General features: G+C 41.4%; 1 protein-coding gene across 13 annotated transcripts in view; it reads right to left on the bottom strand.

Annotated features, from left to right (window-relative positions):
- Positions 1–326: 326 nt before the first annotated feature.
- The window catches only part of baz2bb (bromodomain adjacent to zinc finger domain, 2Bb), a 54746-nt gene continuing 39915 nt past the window's right edge, over positions 327–15157 (bottom strand). For 8 of the 13 annotated variants that reach the window (XM_076875040.1, XM_024805398.2, XM_024805402.2 and 5 more), the window contains 18 exons: positions 14655–14720; positions 9463–9603; positions 8694–8948; positions 7738–7961; positions 6243–6317; positions 5877–6111; positions 5728–5790; positions 4965–5109; positions 4198–4853; positions 3720–4005; positions 3400–3555; positions 3071–3225; positions 2715–2920; positions 2367–2502; positions 1809–1955; positions 1363–1640; positions 1002–1145; positions 327–884 (listed from right to left, as the gene is read on the bottom strand). In XM_076875040.1, coding sequence (XP_076731155.1) covers positions 737–884; positions 1002–1145; positions 1363–1640; positions 1809–1955; positions 2367–2502; positions 2715–2920; positions 3071–3225; positions 3400–3555; positions 3720–4005; positions 4198–4853; positions 4965–5109; positions 5728–5790; positions 5877–6111; positions 6243–6317; positions 7738–7961; positions 8694–8948; positions 9463–9603; positions 14655–14720 — 3516 coding nt within the window. In that variant the 3' untranslated portion in view covers positions 327–736. The remainder of the gene's footprint in view (positions 885–1001; positions 1146–1362; positions 1641–1808; positions 1956–2366; positions 2503–2714; positions 2921–3070; positions 3226–3399; positions 3556–3719; positions 4006–4197; positions 4854–4964; positions 5110–5727; positions 5791–5876; positions 6112–6242; positions 6318–7737; positions 7962–8693; positions 8949–9462; positions 9604–14654; positions 14721–15157) is intronic. The other 5 variants (XM_014409018.3, XM_014409020.3, XM_014409022.3 and 2 more) reach the window with 3 other exon arrangements.

The raw sequence follows: 15157 nt of genomic DNA, 5'->3' as shown, positions 1-15157 counted from the left end.
AAGCTCCTATTACAGCTCCTGCAAATGTTTCCTACGATATACTGTGCAGGACACATACAGTACACACACTGCATATAGAAAAAGAAAAACATCCTCCTCAGAGTCAGGCACTACAATTCTGAGGAGTGCTTTGAGTGGATATTCAGATTAAGTGCTACGACCATCCTTATGCAATGATATCATCTTCATCAAGACCGTGCAGTAAAAATACACTTAACATGTAATAACTATGACTTGAGTGAAAGAATTAGCACTTAATGTGTCAGTGATCCCTCTTTGCATTACTCAGTGAACTTGTGAATGCATTTAGACAGAGGAACTGTTGGTACGGTTAGTAATGCTTTTTTCATTTATTCAACAGTTGTTACATTGTAAGTCTCGTGCCTCTGCTTTGAAAAGAATGCAATGTAAAGTAGTTGAGAAAAAAAATACACATACAGCACACACAGAGATATAACTTAGTACCGATGATAAAAAAGTAAAGTCCCTGCTCAATATTGTATTTCGCACAAACAACATTGAGCCGAACAGTCAGTGTGTTTCAATAAACAAAACAGTATTGCACTTGAAGATACAAATCCATTAAGTGTTTTGCCTACACTTGCAGACAGACCACAGTCCTGTCCTTCAAACTGCACATTGATTTATTATAACCATGTAGTCACTTGGGGTCACAGGTGAAGAGAAGGCCTCCGACACCCATGAGAAAGTTGGACATGTCCACTTTGGAATGTGTTCACTGCAAGAATTCAGTCCATCGCTTGTCGAAGAATCTCCTCATCCTGTGGCCGGCTCGTCCGATTTCAGAGTCATCTTCGTTAAATCTCTCACAGTTATCGAAAACCAGGTTCACGTCGATGATGAATGTCTCCAAGTTTAAATACCTGTAATGATTAGAAATGGGTTTAATTTCAACTCATGAGCACTGTCCGAGTCATAAAATGTAAAATTAGGAATAAGATATGTTATGAAAACATCCTAAAAACTACAACACCACATACTGGTTACTGGTTAGCTTCTCCTTGATGGTGGAGAAGTCCATCGGTTTCTTGATGACTTTTCTGTATCCAGGAACAGCTCTGTGGTTGACTGGGGTGAGAAAAGGCCAGGCATCCTGATGGGCCTCCAGCTCAGCCAGCAGCACTCTGCAGGGAACAAAGAGCAGACACAGCTGAGCTTTTTGCATTGCAAATATATGACTTTTCACTACAACGGTCTGATTTGTTTACCCTTTAGTGATTTAAAATGTGAATTCTATTATAAAAATGTGTCACAGGAGCCTAATAATTTTAAACAATGACATAAGCTATATTATCAAGCTTCTAGGATCTAATTGCACAGTAAGTATATGCATGTGCGTACCGGCATATTCCCAGCTCATCTTTGTGCGTTTTGGCTTTTTTTGCACAGTAGATGGGGCTGTCAAATTTGGCCTGGGAGCTGGGTGGGCTGTTGTCTGCTTTCCTCTTTTTGACCTCCTTGGTACCTTTCTTTGGCACATTGTTGCTTCTGGCATCCTCCTCACTGATGAGCTCTCCATCCACAGATGGCTTAATGCTTCGTTTTCCCTCGACGCTTTCCTTCCCTCCTCCAGCTGTTCGGCTCTGCTGCTTCCTACTATGAGGGTATTGACCGCTTTCCTGTATGAAAGAACACGCAGAGGACTGTGGAGCCACATTAAACATCACACAGGTAGATAGATATGAACAGAGAGCTGAAAAATGAATAGCAAAAAACCCAGAACAACAACACACACACACAAAAGAATATTGGCTCTATGATCAATCCCTCAGGGGACGCTGATGTACCTTTGACTCACAAGCTGGACAAAACCAGTCCCCATCAGGCACTGTATTGATCTTGGGTTTATGGCAGTAAGTGTGGCAGCCTCTATCACAGCCATCACAGAGTAAGAGCAGCTCTTCATTATCTCCTTTTTGACAGAACTGGCAGTGCTGGAAACAACAGCAACAAACGGTGCAGGAAAATGAGCATCCCTCTTTAAAAATTGTAATAGATTACCCCAACTGGTTTAATTAAAGCTAAAACAGATTAGTGAGATACTGAAAAAGATTATAAAAAATAGTGATTTATTGTGAATGAGATATATAACTGCTACCAAATCTTTCCTGCATTTAAACCTTCTCCAGAGCTTTAACCAGCTATCTGTGCCATCCTGCATTGGTATCCTTGACTGTTTTTAAGAAGGCTTGTATATTTTTAAATTAGTTTTCATGAAACTGAATGAGAAGCTATGCAGCTTATAAGACTGCATGGTGACTCTTATTATATGCGATCAAATAAGGTAAACAAATCTGTGATGAAGAGAGAGAGAGAAACGTGCAGTGAAAGCAGGTGACACCAACCACTTTCATGATGGCTCGTTCCCAGGCAATGGATTTCTGCAGCTGCTGAATGCAGAGTGACAGCTGAGCTGAGCTGCGGACTTGACCGAGGGATTTGCGCCACAGTCTCATCCCAGGAGCCACCTCCTCCTCACTGCTTAAAAGGTCACGGGAAGTAAGACCACTTGTAAAATTAACTGAGAAACATGAGAACAAGTCAATTGTACAAAAAAAAAAAAAAAAAAAAAAGAGTTGCAAGTTCTTCTTTCTGGTGTCCTGAATCTTGCATTGTTATTTTCTACTTCTAATACAAAGACAGGCAAGGTGGCCTGTGTCTGACAAGTGGTATTTTAAGATCTCGTAAAGTACCTTCGCTCAATGTTCCTCTCAAGTTCTGCCAGCCTAGTAACCGCTATGTCAAGGGGATTGTTGGGCCGCCGCACCATAGAGCCAGGAACATCTTCTTGACTGGCGTCTCTCTCTCTTTTGTTTTCCTGAGCCAGGGAAGAGAAGGGCTTGTGCTCATGATAGACCAGATCCTTACTGTCAGACTGGGGCTCAGGGTGCATCCAACCCTGACAGAGATATCAGGGAAATATGGCCATCACAACACCTTATTTTAATCACACAGGTATATATATTAAAGAAAATTTCAATGGCCTTTCCGAGGAAATAATTAGAATAAACACTGAGGTTTTCTAAACAGCTGAAATGCTCGTCACTACCTTGACCTGCAGGCTGGCGGAGATGACTTTCCTCTCCAGAGCTTCAACCTGTCGCAGCAGGCGAATGTCCACCTCCATGGCCTTCTCCTCAACACACCAGCTCTCCACTGCCTCCTTGCTTACCTCCTGCTTTTCCATCCCTGTCACACCAATAGCTGCCACCAAATATGTATGAAAACATTAAAGCAAACTGCTTTCTAAGGAACGCTTTTAAAAAAGAAATTCCATAGCCAAATGTGTCACATCACATTAAAAACTCAAATAACAATACTTTTAAAAATCATGAAATGCTGAATGTCTGCCGACTCTCAAAGGAAATGTGAACCCACCATCTTTGCTGTTCTCACAGAGCTTGGTCATATGCTCCATATGTTTTTGGATCTGTTTCTGCAAGGCCTTCTCTCTGATGCCCCGGCAATGGAGGGTCTTGACCAGACTGTGCAGGTTCTCCATGTCAGACACACTCCACCAGCCATGCAGCATTTCTGGAAACACACACAAATTGGAGAAGTGACTGTGCTTTTCAATTTTAGCAACATTTGTTTGTTCGACTGACAATCACCACGGCATATTCTGTTGCTGTCTGGGCAATAGATATGTTCAGTCCAGCATATCTGATTTGTGCATACTGGCAGCATGCCGTTCTTACCCTCTGGGATGGGCCGAGGATAAGGGTAGTCTTGGGTTTTGGCCCCCTCTATGGCAGCATATGAGGCACAAGTGGACTTGTCACTTGGGGACTCTGAGGTCTCGCACTTGTTGATAGAGTTATTTTCCAGAAAAGAGGCCTCATTTCCATGACCCTCTGCATGCTGTGAAGCTAGATCCACCATAGGGGGTAGAGGTGTGCCAGAGAAGGGCAAGCTGGGACTTGCCACTGAGCTAGACATGTCATGCTGTGTCAGTCTGCCTTCATGAATGCCAGACTTTACTTGCTGAGAATAAAAATGCATACACTCAGAATTATGATCAGATTACAGTTTTATTCCAATGCCACATGCATGGTCCAACAAAGGAAAAATTGTGATGTAATATGGACTAATTCTTGCAACACTTATCAGCGCTCTAAAAACTCATGAACTGATCCTTCTATCTGAGATGGAGATGCATTATTGTTATCCACCAACCTGAAAGATAGGCAATTCTGTGTTACTGATCCCAGGAGTAGTGTTGTAGCTATCTGTAGCTGAGGGATTAGTGGAGAGGAAAGAGGGGGATTTGGTTCTGATGGGTTGTGGAGAAGATGAGGAAACTGGTGGACTGGAACCAGAGGTCACTGAGGACTCGTCGCAGGGAGAGCGAGGAAATAGGCTAAACCACTGGCTGCTTTTTTCAGTCAGTGTCTTGGACAGCTGGTCATAATGAAGGCTGGACTGAGGACTCTGGGTCACCCAGTGAATGCTTTTCAGCTGAGTAGCACTGAGCAGAAATGGCACCGCAGTGTCCAATTTATCCATCAGACCCTGCTGAGTAGGGACTATCTGTGAGGCAGGATACGAAGGATAAGAAGCCGTGGTGGGGACTTTAAAAGAATGACTGTTCTGTGTATTGATGTCTGAATCTTGACCCATTTTGCCTACTTCTAGAAGTTTGCTGAGCTTAGATAAAGAGCCAGGTTTTTGGAGGAAGAGATTGTCTTTGTCCTGCTGGCTAGCTGTATCATTGTCTGTGCTCTGTGTGGAGCTGGAGACCACCGGATTTGTCTGTTCCAACTGCTCCCCTTTTACTCTGATCACCTCAGTAGCCCACTGTCTTCTTCTCTCCTCCTCCTCCACTTCACAGCCTAAGTAACATAAAATGAAAACAATGTTAAAAACAAAAAAGAAATCAGTAAGGATTTTGATCCTAAACACACTAAACAACGACCAAAGGAGACATTGGTTTTGTTTTGCACCTTCACTGCTCTCAGTGCCTTCAACAAAAATGCCACTGCACTGTGGAAGGACCCAGTAGCGCCGCTTGTATCTGTCCTGGCCAATCATCACAGAGCGCAGTAAGTGGGAGGAGTCAAACAGCTTCTGTCTAATCTGACTCTGTTGCTAGAGAGACACAAAGTTCAGGAAGTTATTAACCCACTCACACAGAACCTGGGAGTGGTAACAGAGAGAAAAAACATTATGAAGGCCACATTTTACTACACTAAGCACACAAAATTCCAATTGCATGTGTGAATTTCAACAGGACTCTTCTAATTTGTAACCACAAACCAAGTGTACAGGGAGACCCATGTTCCTATAGGAAACTAAAGGCTAATTTATGAAAATTGTTTTGTTGCTCAGTACTTATCTTACTAACAGAGTTTTGCTTATGAGTCATTGCTGTGTTAAGTTTGAATCACTGAACATGTTTGCAGTTCAGTGGTCGATGCTGTGCACTTCATGCTGGTTTGTTATAATAGATCCTCATATTACATTTTATTTCTGGCAAACAAATCAGTCAAAATATGAGAATAAAATGCATCATGTGACTGTTAAGTACTCAAAATAATAATCTGTAAATTGTAACCAATTATTTCCTGCGTTCACCTAGTAGCATTTCAACCATTCAGTGTAGTTAAATGCTACCTTGATGTGTGCACATCTTTTTATTATTATTTTTCTACCACTCCTGGGTACTTTACATTTATGAGTAATTCTTGAGATTGGGGTTTCATTTACCTTGTATGTTTTCTCAATCTGTTTCTCAAGTTCCTCGATGCTGGCAGAGCGTACACTGTCATCCTACATGGAAAAAAAAGTGGACTATTGCCATAATCAGCACAGATTTAGTCAGAGGCTCAAGTTAACAGCATTATGTTTCCACTGACCTCCTCTTCACATATGTCTGTTTTCTTTCCTCTTTTTCCACCTGCTTCTTCTTCCTCCTCCTCCTCGTCATCTCTTTGGTCTTCACTGTCATCGTCCTCATCTTCCTCTTCTTCACTGTCCCCTTCTTTCCTCTTGGATTTGTTTTGAACACTGACGAGCACAAAGGCATGGTTGTTCTCTCCTGCCCAACTGTTGTCTTTCTTCCCCGTCTTCTTGGTGTGGATACTCCTCAGTCTTTCAAAAAAGGAAAAAAAAAAAAGAAGAAAAAAAAAAAACAACATAGGAAAAAAGTAAGTGCTGGTCACAAAATGTCCAAGTGCATGCACAAGAATCTTTGAACAACAGCCGAAATCACGTATACTTACTTCCGAAGCTTTCCCTCAACAACCCACTTATCCTTCCTCAGGTTGGTCATATAATCTATGTTTTTGTCGATCTCACTGAAAAACATAAAAAATAAAAAATAAAAAAAAATGTCGAAACCGACATTTCGGTGACCTTTTTGTGCAAGAGGATGAGGCATTTTCAATGCATTGCAGTGTGCACCAGATGTGCTTCAAAGTGTAGAGCTAATAAAAAATTGATGCCACGTAGTTTGATGCAACCTTGTGAAACTGTCAATCAGGCCACGATTTGTCATATTCCTTTTAATACTTCAGCTATTCCATTAAAACTGAAGACTCCATGAATAAAACAAGCCTGAATGTTCCACTCTCAGGCACAGAAAGAAAATTAACACACACTCGTCTGGCTGAGTGTTGCGACACAAACAACCTGCTGCTTAACACTGAGAAGACCAAGGAGCTCATCGTGGACTACAGGAGGAATGCTGACCCACGTCCACCCATCTACATTAAGGGGACGGCTGTGGAGCGTGTGAGCAGCTTCAAGTTCCTGGGAGTTCACATCTCCGAGGATCTCATCTGGACGACCAACTGCTCCAAGCTGGTCAAGAAGGCTCACCAGCGCCTCTTCTTCTTGAGGACTCTGAGGAAGAACCACCTGTCCTCAGACATCCAGGTGAACTTCTATCGCTGTACCATCGAGAGCATCCTGACCAACTGTATAACAGTCTGGTACGGGAACTGCTCTGCCTCAGACCGGAAGGCGTTGCAGAGGGTCGTGAAAACTGCCCAATGCATCGCCGGAGCACCACTTCCTGCCATAAAGGACATCTACAGGAAGCGGTGTTTGAAAAGGGCTGGGACAATCATCAAAGACCCCAGTCACCCATCACATGGACTCTTCACCCTCCTGCCCTCTGGGAGGCGCTACAGGAGCCTCCGTACTAAGACCACCAGGTACCGGAACAGCTTCTTCCCCACAGCTGTCAGACTCCTGAACTCTGCCTCCTGACATCTGACCCACGTTAACACATGGACTGGACATACACACACCCACAACCACCTACACACACAATGGACAACTGTACCCTCAAACACACAATAATAACATGCATATACAGCCTGTACATACTTACAGTTATAGCATATTCATAACATACATAAGTAACCTACATACTTCATACCATGTACATTATAACATACCATAATAGACCCATTTCTATAATATACTCACATATCGATATTATTGCTAATATATATTTGTAATATATCTATATCATGGCTAAAGCACTTCTGGATGGATGCAAACTGCATTTCGTTGCCTTGTACCTGTGACATGTGCAATGACAATAAAGTTGAATTCTATTCTATTCTATTCTATTCTATAAGATGCAAACCCTTAAAGGAAGCATTTACTTCAATGGTTATTAAGTTTACTATTTATGATTATTTTTTTTAGGTGGGGTGAAATGAAAACACTGACATCATGAATTTCAGTTGGAGGCAGGGCACTCACCTGATCACAGCCTTACTGCAGCAAAGCTCATTTACCAGGAATGCTAAAACAGAGGCCTTCTGTGACGGACTGTGGGCTTGGAAAGGCTTAGTCCTGAGACTAAAAGCCAGCATGGCCACCTCTTTCTGTTCAGAGTGACCCTCCATGTAGATCTGCAGAATCTCAGACACATTGTCCCGGTTGATCTCCACATTAGTCAAGTTGTCCCCCAAGATGGTTTTGCTCTTTAAAAAAAATGAAATAAAAACAAAATCAGTAAGCTTACATGAGACTTCCTTTTTATGTTCTGTAGCCTTACGCAAAAAAAAAAAAAAAAAAAAAAAAAAAAAAAAAAAAAAAAAAATCACAATATTGTAGGTGTCTGATAGAAAACTGTCCTTTCAAGCAATTATCCCTTCCTGATGTTAAGTGCTTAAGTGTCTCACAGGATGTGTCACATCTGGGATGTGCAGATTATTAAGTCACACTCTGTATATCTCTCTTGGCATGCACACAACAGCTTCTTAGGAGAACATTTAAGTACAGTCAATCAAAGAAATGTTTATATCCAACTACACAATAATGTGGAATGGTCTGGGGAGGAATTAAATTTGTGATTTAAAACTAAAATGGGGCATAAGTACAATAATTACCCACCTAAAGACTTTAGATCTCTGAAGTTAAAAACACATATGGAGCAAATAGCTTGGGTCTTGTTTACAAGGTAAGCTGCTGCCAACATTTCCTTATACATTTATACGTGTCTACTGTCACTGCTGTCAATTCTTTAGTTATTACAGCTCACTCAGCATTGTAATAACCAAATCAGTGAGAATGCAATATTTAAAAATCAGAAACACCACATTTTAAAGGGACACAGTAGCATGTCTGTGCTGTATGTCTGTGTGTGTTATTTACACCACAGGAAGCGTTTACACTTCCAAAAATCCAAACTGCAATTACAACAACAGATTCACCTTGTGACCTGCAGGTACCCCAGGATCACACACAGCTGCAGAGAGCATGGTCACCAACAGGTCCTGGACCTTTTCCATATTTTCCGCAATGTTCAGTAACCCTTCTTGAAGGTCACCTATAGTGAGCGGGTCTGAATTTAAATCCAGTCCCAGCACCTTTCCAAAGCTGTGCAGAAACTGCAAAACCATCAGGCAGTTAGAGAAGGTGCTTCCTGCTAATACCAGACCAGGGATACGGGACAACTCTGGAAGAGGCTGTAAAGAAATGCAAATAAAAACTTAAAGTATGATAAAACCTACACAGAAATTATACACAAAACTATACAACTATAATAGTTACTGGATTGCAGTTTATAAAACATTATTGCAAACTGCTCTGATTTTGAAATTAAAAATGGGGTGCATGTTCCAAGACATATTTTAGTGAAGGACTAGTTTGAACACTTGGTCAATGTTATAACACGAGGAGCCACACGGTGGCACCGTTTTAACCCTTTTCATGAATTCCAGATGCTTTAAATGATCTTAAACATCTGTTTTGTTACAGATTGTGAAACAATTATACCATAAATCACCAAAAGCAGTTCTAATCTTTAAGGATGTGCACAGCTCCAATAATGATAATACTGGTTGATAACTATATCAAAATGATCACTGGACTGGTGGGAAATCTGCTCTTTCAGACAAATGGACACTATTCAAGACACTATATGAACTCTTATTTCTATTTGCCAACATCTCAGCCAACATTAACACAGAGTGTGTATACCTTATGATCCGCTAAACACATGTCCTCATTTGGCTTCTTCAGCTCCTTTGCTTTTTCCAGTTCTAGTCTTCTGAGCTCCAGTTTCCTTTCCTTGTTCAACTGTTTCTCATCTTTCTTTTCTTTTTTCAGACGTTCCTTCTCCTAAAGGAAAGTTAAATCCTTACAAACAATATACTTATATTTACACTGATTTACAAAGTGAAGAACAAAAAAGAAAAGAAAAAAGAAATGCTTTTAGGATCACCATGTGCTTTCTTGTACTGTGTACTGCATTACTGAATGAATGAATTTATAATTTTGTTTTCATGTCTGGTCATTTACATGGCCAGTTCCTCATGAAATTATTCAGTCATAAACAGACCGCACATGATGTTCCACGAGATGCTCAACAAAACAACAAGCACAAACACAATCCAACAAACACATGAGTCTAAGAATGAAATTTATTTTATTCTTCACCTCTTATATTCAGTCACACCTCATGTTATGTGCACACAGAGGGACCACAACACCATATTCAACAGATTTCCTCAACCCATCTTTGTGTGCAGTTAGTCTAACACAGCATTTACACTTCTCCACATCCTTCTTCTTAAGAACATGTCTATTCTGACAGGAGTGGTCTCATCCAGGATGATAACACTCTCAGCCACAAGTCAAAAAGGGTTACTAAATAATTTAACCATGATGTAGACCACATGGTAAGGCCTTCAACAGATCTCAAAATAACGGGACACCTGTGAGAGATTGTTTCAAATAATAGTGCACAATCAGAAGAAACTGGAAATAAAGGTTGTTTTTTTGGGGGGTTTTTTTATTTCTCTAAAAGAAGAACAGATTTTGGGAATCGGTGGCAAAACTAACTTTTGTTTTAAAGCCCTTCTGGCGTTATGTGATACTAGGGGTGCAACGATACTCATATCGATATTGAACCGTTCGATACAGTGCTTTCGGTTCGGTACGCATATGTATCAAACAATAAAATTTTTTAAATTTATTTGATCAACTTTTCTTCTGACGATGCTGTCTGTGTTGAGAGCTCACTGCGTTCGACTACTCCGCCTAGGCTGCACTGTCGAGCGCAGATCCACTGAGCGCAGCGCAAGCTAGCAAGACAGAAGCTAAGCTCCTTGCAACATGGCAAATTGAATCTCCTGCACCCTCATTCAGATCTGGCCTTTGGAACTATTTTGGTCTTCATGTGAAGCATGACCCTGATGGTAAGCGCGTCATGGACAAAAGTAAAACAGTATGTTGGATGTGCCACGCAATGCTCAATTACATGGGTGGGAACTAGAGATGGCACGATACCACTTTTTTATGTCCGATACCGATATCATAAATTTGGATATCTGCCGATACCGATATGAATCCGATATAGTGTTTTTTAATCAACAAAACTGTTTTTTAAATATCTTGCTGCATTTTGTATAAGTTCATACTCAAGTTTAAAACAACAACTACACTAAAGCTATTCTGTTATACCTGTATGCAAAAAAAATATATATTTCATAGTTCAGCAATACTGATCAATCTAATAAACTTAAACCTACACCATCCTCCCTATTCTGGTATTTTAAAGAGTACTTAGCGTAAATATTAAGCAACCTAACTAATAGGGTTCCAACTCCCAGCAACAACAAAAATAAATTAAAGCTGCAAGCAGCGTTATGAGGGCCCTCGCACCCCCGGCGCGTCGAGCCACGCCCAACACCTAAAACCAGCACGTCCGATCTGATGTCACATTGATGGAATTCATGCATTTAACCACCAGCTAACATTTCAACTCATTCATTCATGATTAGTTAGTCGTTCCACTAGGTGGCGCTCTAACCATTATGTACAAATGGCATAACAAACACTTCCAAGCTCGAGTCTCATCACACCTGAGACGTTTGGGAGAGATTGGACATGGTGTTTTTGAGTGACAGCAGATTACTGCTTTTTGGCGAGTGATTCAAACTCTAAGTGCCGCCATAACCACCCCGTTTCCCTGGACGTAAAAAGCTTCGCAATTTAACATCACAAAGGTCTTTAGATTCCACAAACTGCAGATCGGTCCAATCTGATGAAATCCCTTGGAGGAGTTCGTCAAAGTACGGTGCCTGAAAAGATGGGAAAATGTCGCCAAAATTACACATTAACTTTAAAATGGCTGACTTCCTGTTGGATTTGGGATATTGCTCCAAGAGACTTTTTTGTACATCTTAAGATCTTCCATAAGCTTACCAGGTTTCAGACTCATAGATAAAACGCAGAGCAGGGGCTGATATTTTGGAATTTTGTAGGGGGCGCTCTGGAGCCATTTTGCGCTATTCAAGGAAAATGGTTACATAACAACAAAGCCTTCATCACATTGGAGGCGTGGGCCAAGTTTAAAGCCTCTATAAACTTTCCAAGCCCCTCAAAAGTAACTTCATCTTTCATGTTGAACAGCGTTGCCACCAGGGTGCGCCGTTCAGTTTAAAGTCACATTTTTTGCACTGAAGCATCACGAGGGACTGATGGTGATATTCACCGCTTTTGAGGTGGCCACGATGAACCTGTGAAAATCAGTACAACAAAATTAAAGCCATGACATTTCCTGTTGCCACTAGGTGGCGCTGTCCGTATTTCCGACAATGGGCACATCAATCTGTTCAGGGCGGGTCTGACATCATGCCTGTAAAGTCTGGTACTGATCAGACTGGATTTCATTGAGTTATACTAATTTGTTTCTTGATGGCGTGACATCAAAGTTCGCCATGCTGCTGGGGTCACACCCTTTCGCGAAAACTCACAGTTTTCACTGTAACCCAAGACCAACTCCTTAAGGCTTTCCTGGAGAAATTTGAGGCTGCAGATGTCACCCATCACTATACTGTACCCCAAAGTGTAAAACATGACATTTCCTGTTCCCACTAGGTGGCGCTGTCCTTGATGTCAAATATGGCAGTTGAAATATGTTCAGGGGTGGAGCCTTATCATATGTGCTCACTTTGGTCAAGGTCAGAAAATGTATGACAAAATGAGAGGCAATAAGATTTTCATGGCGAGTCATCGAAATTCGCCATGGCGCCACGGCCTCATGGTATTGTGAAAACTCAAAAGCTCCGCAATTTAACATGGCACAAGGGTGTAGTTGACACTGTCCAAATTTGAAGCTTATATGCCCAAATCCCAAGGAGGAGTTCGAAAAAGTTCGAGGCATGGAAATGGCAAAATTAGAGCCAAAATGTCACCTTCACTTCTAAATTGCGGACTTCCTGTTGGGTTTGCATCAATGGGCTCACAGACTTTTTTGTTCGACTCGGCATGATACACACGTGTGCCAAATTTCATACATGTAGCTCAAACTATGTGGTCGTAGGGCTGCATTTAACAAGGCATAGGTGGCGCTCTAGAGCCATTTCCCAGTGCTCATATGTAAAACCATTAAAATACAAAATTTTTCACCAGACCTGGCATGTGTGCAAAATTTCATGAGTTTTTGAGCATGTTTAGGCCCTCAAAAAGGCCCTTGTTTGGGGTGAATAATAATAAGAAACGGAGCAGATACAATAGGGCCTTCGCACTCTCAGTGCTCGGGCCCTAATAAATAAAAAATGGGGAACCACCCCTCACGCTCCACCTCATGATGCTTAATCAACGTAATCAACCTTAATTTGATGCAGTGTGAAAAAAAAAAAGCACAGAAATCAATTCTTTTTCAAGAAATATTAAATAGATTCAACATCTTTCTTCAACAAAATTGCAGACTGCACAGATGGTACCTTCCCAAAGGAAAAAGTACTATAGCTTACTAGGGTATATATATTAGACTTAATAGTCACTATATACAGTAATGGACTTCTATTCATTTTACATCAAATTAAAACTTTGGGTGTAAGATTCGGATAATTATTTATTAAAAGCTCGACATTTTAAATGAGAATAAGAAAGAAAAGTATGTCTTTGTGCCCCCTTTTCCCTGTTAATGCCCTATCGGCCCCCCTGGCTAAACTTTGCTAGATCCGCCCCTGCACAGTTACCAGCCGTCAGCTACGTAGAAAAAGATCCTCGAGTAGAAAGTAATAATAAATAAATTCTAACAACAGCTGATCAAGCTTAAACGTGCTGCTGTTGTTCAGCCGCTGGTTTCCTCTTTCTGGTGCAAAGTGGGCCAAAAACAAACCAGAGAGACGGACTCGCGACAGAAAAGCCGATCAGCTGATCATTAAGCAGTTTCATGATTGAAGTAGCAGCCAGAAGAGGCAGTCGCTCCATATATCGTTTGGTAAGCTTAACGCAGGAATGCTTTACAAACATTCAGAGATGGACTTACACACTTGCTTTACTTCTCTCGGGGATAACTTTGTCGGAGATGAAATGCCGGGTTGCTAGCGAAGCTCCAAATGCTATCCAGACCACAGGTCCCGCATGCCACAGCCGCTCTATCACGTGATGCATACTGCTCCGACTGCTAACGTTCTGAGGTGAGTTACGGCGTGTTGCAAGTTTTGTGAGGTGCTTTCGTGATATTTAATGGATCGGATTACATTTTTTATTTTTCTCCGATATCCGATCCAGTAATTTAGGTCAGTATCGGACCGATACCGATACGTAATATCGGATCGGTCCATCTCTAGTGGGAACTACTGCGTTAGCGCAGTTTGCCCGTTAACGTGTTGACGCCGTCCAGCCCCACACACGGGGCGATCCGCGGTAGCTCGTTAACGGAGATTTGCCGTGTTGTGGCGTTAACGCCATTTCAGATTAACGCTGACAGCACTAGTGGGAACAAAATGAATATCACTGCACATTTACTCCGACATCATCCTAGTGCAAAGACAAGTGGAAGCAGACAAAAAACAACAAGCACGCATGCTACAAACTTTACCCGAGTCATTTAGACAGCCGTTAGCACATGATTCTCCTTATGGGGACCTGATATGTTTAATATGCTGCTGAGAATATAGCCCATTTTAATAAATTAATTTTAATAAATGACAAATTAAAAAAGCATGAACATTTTTTTGTATTGAAAAAAATATCGAACCGTGACACCAAAGTATCGAACCGAACCGTGAATTTTGTGTATCGTTGCACGCCTATGCCCCTGTACATATGGTACTATGTCCCATCATAGCAGACTGCTGAACTTTCCTTGTTTCACTCATCCTTCCTTCAGCAAGTCTGCAAAAACAAGCTGTGATACATCAGCAGTTACTCACCTCCGCCTTCTTGCGGGCCTCGACAGCCTTCATGAGTATCATGTGCTGCCTGCGTCTTTCCCTCTCCTGGTAGAACACAGATGCGCAGATTATATCATTTTCAAAGAAAGACATTTGTTCACAGATGTCATTCCTGATGACACGCACAAAGACGTAACAGTCGGCGCGTGTTGCACATTGTACATTGTATGGAACGGTTAAACAAAATGGGACACGGCGATAAACAAAAAGCAAATGAGGGCAGTGATGCATACACAAAGCATAAGCTCAGTGTTAGACACAGCCATTACAAAATTAATCTGAGCGTGTTGGCGAGAAGCAGGCTGAGAGTTTTAACCGCAAGCAGCAGATATTGTTTTGCAGCAACGAGCAAAATAATGAATGCATCTCCACTAAACTGATGAACCACATCATATTAAAGTACCAAGACATCATGGAGATTATATATTATTATTGCTGCATATCTATACAATCATATACGCATAAAAAGGACGAAAGCAGAC

This window comes from Maylandia zebra, linkage group LG16, assembly GCF_041146795.1.
Source record: "Maylandia zebra isolate NMK-2024a linkage group LG16, Mzebra_GT3a, whole genome shotgun sequence".
Lineage (NCBI taxonomy): Eukaryota > Metazoa > Chordata > Actinopteri > Cichliformes > Cichlidae > Maylandia > Maylandia zebra.
The sequence above is the reverse complement of the archived record's forward strand: the minus strand, read 5'-3'. Positions and strand labels throughout refer to the sequence as shown.